Below are 6,000 nucleotides of genomic sequence, written 5' to 3' on the forward strand. Positions count from 1 at the left end.
GTACACTTCATGTAATAACACTCCTCTTTTTGCGTTAGGGGTTAAAAATAGGTTGAGCTGCTTAGTAGTTAGAGGAGATAGAAATGGATATGCATACATACAGGTCAAAATATAATCCTCCTTTTGGGCTTCACCAGAATCGGGTAAAAACTACAGAATTAATTTCATTACATTTGGCATGGCAAGTAGATTGTTTATCAGAGGTATACAAAATTATGTATTGTCAACTAACTCCAAGATCACCTTCATTTCATTTCATTCATTTGACAAGTAGGCAAGAAATTGTAAGAAAGTTGTCTAGGTAAACATAGGTCATTGACCTGCAATATGACAAAAATTGGATTGTGCGTACCAATTTTATTTTATCTTGCATTAGTTAGTGTAAGCTACTGGCTAAATTTAACTTTGTTTCAGGTTCAGCTTTGGAGTTGCCCAGTGTGGAATATTTACATGCACAACCTTCCACAAGTGCTGTGCAGTGCAAAACGGACAATACAATACTACAATACAATACTTGTGTAACGTGAAACTGTATTTACCTATGTAAAGAAAAACAGATCCATGACATGAAAATAAATTATTATTAAAAAAAACAACTTTTTTTTCTTTAATTCGATCATTTAATTAATAAAAAGCGCACCACTACGTGCCGTTTTTTGACAATATATCGATAAAAAAGCACAACACTATGCTGTTACAATATCGATAATATCGACTGTTCCTAACAACACTACTTGTCAATGTGACTTTTTCGGCCCTGTTTAGTCTGTGCAGTTCGTTTCTTGATATTGGCACAAAAAAGACACTGAATTCATACTACAATCGTGGTATTGTTTTTGTATGAGAGTTCCGACTCTTAAAACGTAGTGATTATATACTCTTTGGTCGGGCGCTGAGTGAGCCGGTACCTACGTCGGTACTCGGACTACTCGCTCGGTTATATTGGAAAGAAATTAGATATAATTAAAACACAATATAATATGACCGGAGCGGGCTACGCTTAATTTCACGAAATATTAAGCAAAAATTGCAACGAAAAATAGGTCTTATGGCACAGACTTTCAATCATAATATTGTTTCGAATCACTAGGCAGGCAGTTAAAGTAGCTCATAGTTCTTTAAAAAATACACAATTTAGAATTTTTCAACATCAAAAGGACGAAACGAATCGGTACTTCAGTTCAGTACCTTGACCTTGGTACCGACCGAACCGAGCCGGGCCGGGCCGGATCGGCCATAGATAAATTAATAATTGCTCGAAAGAACCGGAGTCAATAAAGGAGTCGGATTCAATAAGCGGATTCGGTACCGACACCGGAGCTGGATCTAGTGAGTCAGATCACTTCGCGGAGTTGTTGTTGTTGTTTCTTTAAAAAAATATGGCTCTGTCCATTGGAGGACAATTTTGCCAGTGTCTAGTAGTTTTTGTTTGAGATTACCCATGTCTAGTTTGACGTTCGAGCGTTTTCACATCATCCGATCCGATATCGTATCGGACGACGATATGATATCGGGGCATGTAAAATGTATGAAATATTATATATATCTTTCACATTGTCCGGCCCGATATCGGATATCGGAGCCGACAGCATGGCGGCACCATCGGACGCCCGTGGGCTGTCGGACGATAATGTTTGTATGTGTGCTATTACGTGTAACAAAATTGTCTTTTTGTGCGCAGAGCCCGATGCGTGGCGGCCATTTTGAGCCGGCCTTATCGGGACGATTTTAAGTATTTTAACGGAAATATGTGAAATCATCGCCATATTGCAGGTGGTAGGATCTTGTGCAAGGTCCACCCGGATTGCTACCACCATCTTGCTCGCTAATCCTGCCGTGAAGTAGCAGTTATTGCACTGTTGTGTTTCGGCGTGGAGAGTATGATCGGTGAAATTACTAGTACTTGAGGTATCCTATCTTAGGCCTCTAGGGTGGCAACGCTGCAATACCCGTGGTGTTGCAGATGTTTATCGGTGGTGGTGATCTCTTACCATCAATCAGGAGACCCACTTGCTCTTTTGCCATCCAGTCGAATAAACAAAATGTATCGAATCGGATCGGATAATATGAAAACGCTCTTGTTGGTTGGTTGGTTGCGTATGGTAGCGTCAAGGTAGCGGTGTGGCAATGACGCTGTCACCAGAAGGTATCAAGTTTTAAGTATTTGTAGGTATATTTATTAACAAAAAACATCAAAAAGTCGAAATCCTACTTCTGGTTACTATTTTTAATATTGATAATGATAACGGAAAAAATAATCAAACGAAATAAACGCCCACCAAAATATAATACCTAAAAATTTGGCTCACATTATTGTTTGGTGCATGGTGCATAATATACACTGCATATTCGTATTGGGACATTTCTATCTACCGTTGTACCCTGAGTTTATCTCTCCGATTTGAAGAAAATTTGGAAGGTAGACTCAGTCCGGATGATTCCAAGCTGGAAAAACAGGGTCTCCAGCAGGGCTACTACGAAACTCAAAACTCGAAGTTCGTATGGTACCGTCCCTCTCGCTCTCTTATTAAATATTATACTTAAGTATCAGAGGGACCGCACGACACGATCTTCGAGTTTCGTAGTAGCCCTGCAGATGTGTCCCCAAAATATTGTATGGATGTGTCCGTTTTGTTAAGCATTTTTCTTAATAACTTTCGTAACAAAACGGACACATCGATACAATATTTTGGGGACACATCTGGAGACCCTGTTTTTCCAGCTCATGGACTGAGTCTACCTTCCCAATTTTGTTGAAATCGGAGAGATAAACTCAGAGTACAACGGTAAATAGAAATTCCCATTGATGGACTGTTCAAATCTGACAGCGCCATAAGAAAAAAAAAGCAAAAATATAAGTATTTCCAATAACACAAACCCTGTTCCGAACTCGTGAATATGTTGAAAGACGCCGCTTGGGGTCTGGCGGCTGTCGGATGCCTCCTCATCACCCTTTACAGCATAGACCTCGGGGTGACAGCTTGGAGAGAATTCGACAAGGACGACCCAAATCCAATCAGGAGTGGTCGAAATTATGATTGGCAGTAAGTGGTATTCGAGTTCCGTAGTCCTAGACCAGGTGGACTACTACGACATCGAAGTTCGTATCGTACCGTCCCTCTCATTCTCGTATTAAGCAATGTAAAAGTCAGCGGGACCGCAAGATACGAAGTTCGAATTTTGCACTTTATAGGAGTTTATAGTATACATACGGCCTGATCATAGAAATTGTAGCGTCTGTTAGCAGAGGCCGTATTGCCAAGGTATTGCCTTACGTTTCTGATGCTCGCGATCGCAAACAAATGCCGGTTTTTGTATGCGAAATCTGTTCATTTTATCGCGATCGCGAGCGCCAGATTTAGGCTGATTGTTTGCAAGGGCGTCGCTGCCCCCCCGAGATTCTAAAAAAGTTGCCAAATGTAAAGAAACCAAAGCAAAGTCCCAAGTCTTTGACTGTTTGGTTCGGCTTGATTGATTGGCTGTTTTACAGTTACGAATTCCGCGCAAATGCAACAGACGGTCGGCGGGCGCAGAGCGAACCAGCTATATCGGCAAGCAGCCCTACCAACATTACCAACAAAAGTCATGGTAATAAGATTCCCCCGGCCGAAGAATCCGAAGACTTTTCAGTCAAACCGGAAGGCACAGCTTCGAGTCCGTATTTGTTCCAGCCTATACGGTACATGAACAAGGAGAAGAGAAGTGTCTATAGGGAGTACAAAGACGGTTCAAGGATAGTGCGATAAGGCCAGAATATAAGATGCGTTCTCATGCGTGCTGGTGCGGCAAAATAGTGCCGGTAGTGATAAAACGATACATTTAAAACAAAAATCGGCCATGTGTAAGTAGAACCCACGCACTAAGGGTTCTGTAGAAATTGCTAGTAGGTAAATTTGTGCCTAGTGTTAGCAGAGCCCCTCTCTTGAGCAAACTGTACGCATTAAAGGGTTATTTTAAGGGATAATTGACATAAATATGTACAGACATAAAAAAATAAGATTTTTAGACTTTTCTCATTGGTTGTGTTATTTATTACATATTATAATTTATAATATAAGCTAGCTCTTTAAGACGTACCTACCTTTAAGTAAGTAGGTATATATATAAAATTTCAAGTATTGAGAACAACCGGAAGTACCTACCCTATGATGGTGTTTAGGGTTTCGTAGTGAACTATGAACCCTTACACGTAGTTTCGCCATATCTGTACCGTCCGTCTGTCTGTCTGTCTGTCCGTCAGTCCGCGGCTAAGCTCAGACACCGTTAGTACTAGAAAGCTTGGCATGAATATACATATAAGTCACGCCGACAAACTGGTAACAATAGTAGATTGTTCAACAAGGGACTAAAACAAGCCATAATTATACGAGATGTTTAGCGACCCGAGCAGAGCGATGGTGGCTATAGTTCGAGTGGCATTGTGGTTGTTTAGTGACTGTTTCACCATCTATTGATTAGTTTTAACTGGCGGTTAAATGTGATGCCGTCTCCGTCTATTCGAACAAAACAAATAGAGACGGCATCACATTTAACCGTCAGTTAACACTAATCAATGGATGGTGAAACAGCCCCTAAGAGTAAATAGCAGCCTAAGGTATAAAACATACCTATTATAAACTTGGAGGATTCCTTACACAATACAAATTCCTTAGAAAATTATTACTTGGTTTTTCAATTAGATACGGCAAAAAAAAGGATACACATTTGAATGACTAAGTACCACCATCTTACTCGCTAATCCTGCCGTGAAGCAGCAGTGCTTGCACTGTTGTGTTTCGGCGTGGAGGGGCGTAAGACAGCCGGTGAAATTACTGGCACTTGAGGTATCCCATCTTAGGCCTCTAGGTTGGTAACGCATCTGCAATACCCCTGGTGTTGCAGATGTTTATGGGCGGTGGTGACTCCTACCATCAGGAGACCCACTTGCTCGTTTGCCATCCAGTCGAATAAAAAAAAAAAAACTTAAATTGCGTTGACAGATGAGTTTGATTTTTCACTGCTTCAAGGTACCTATACGGTCAAGGACTAATTCGTGAGCCGCAATGGACCCGTTTCACAGTAAACGTCGTAGTTACATCGCAATCATTAACAAGGAAAATCGGTTAGGTCTCATTTTACCTTGATTGCGTTATACCCTATTACCAACATACCTAGATCTCAAAATAGGGTGACGGCACCAATCATGGACACGTTCAGCACAGTATCCAGTAATGGACAGCAAGGATTCAATGCCTTATGAACTTTACCAGTTATGATCATCAGTTATCTGCACATAAGTGTTATTAGTTTTATAACTACGGAACCCTAAAAAGTAGCGCCCGTGTCATATATTGGGTTAGCGGAACACCGGATTTTTAATACGACTGAATTTTAAAATGTCATTGTCTCATAATAACTAAACATCACAAAACCTTCATCGCAAAACAACCAAATCCCAAAATACCTAAATATTAAACTTATTTTATGCATTCTTAAAGTCTGTAATACAGTACCACAGAGTAAGAAAATGTAACAGTACCTTCAAACACCGGAAAGGCAAAATGACAGTCTCAAAAAACCTACAATTTTTTTACAAGCCTGGGGGTGTCAAGGACGTATTACCTAAACGTGACCGAGCACTTGTAGCTCAAAAGCACGAAGAACGAGATAGCTATAAGATAGCTATGGTACCGATGCCCTTTGTCCCTTTCAATGAGGGCTATCGCGTATGAATTCGCCGCTAGAGGCGCTAGTGTAGCGTGAGGTCTCCGAAATGTCAAATCTCATAGTTTTTGGGTGAGCTACGCGGGTTTATTTATAATTAGAATATTTTTGTGAATATTTTGCAATATCTGAAATTAATTATGGCAAATATGCGTTCCGGGGCAATGAATGTCTGTGTTTTGAGACAGTTTTGTCTTTTGGAAACCTTTGTCCTCCCTTTTTTCCGAACAAAACGGGGACTATGCAACACTGTGACATGCTCGCTATTTTTATGGTACGGTTTTAAGGTGTATTAAA

The 6,000-nt window shown here is 40.5% G+C and overlaps 1 protein-coding gene across 2 annotated transcripts; it reads left to right on the forward strand.

Annotated features, from left to right (window-relative positions):
- The first annotated feature begins 2,131 nt into the window (after window positions 1-2,131).
- On the forward strand, window positions 2,132-3,949 carry LOC141438142 (uncharacterized). 2 transcript variants are annotated; one of them, XM_074101867.1, is made up of 3 exons: window positions 2,132-2,217; window positions 2,829-3,044; window positions 3,491-3,949. In XM_074101867.1, the coding sequence occupies exons 2-3, from the start codon at window positions 2,899-2,901 to the stop codon at window positions 3,744-3,746; spliced, it is 402 nt and encodes a 133-aa protein (XP_073957968.1). In that variant the 5' UTR covers window positions 2,132-2,217; window positions 2,829-2,898; the 3' UTR covers window positions 3,747-3,949. The 2 variants fall into 2 exon arrangements, with proteins under 2 accessions (XP_073957968.1, XP_073957976.1); XM_074101875.1 differs by having other exon boundaries at window positions 2,132-2,166.
- The last annotated feature ends 2,051 nt before the right edge of the window (window positions 3,950-6,000 follow it).

The sequence above is a fragment of the Choristoneura fumiferana genome, chromosome Z (assembly GCF_025370935.1).
Source record: "Choristoneura fumiferana chromosome Z, NRCan_CFum_1, whole genome shotgun sequence".
Lineage (NCBI taxonomy): Eukaryota > Metazoa > Arthropoda > Insecta > Lepidoptera > Tortricidae > Choristoneura > Choristoneura fumiferana.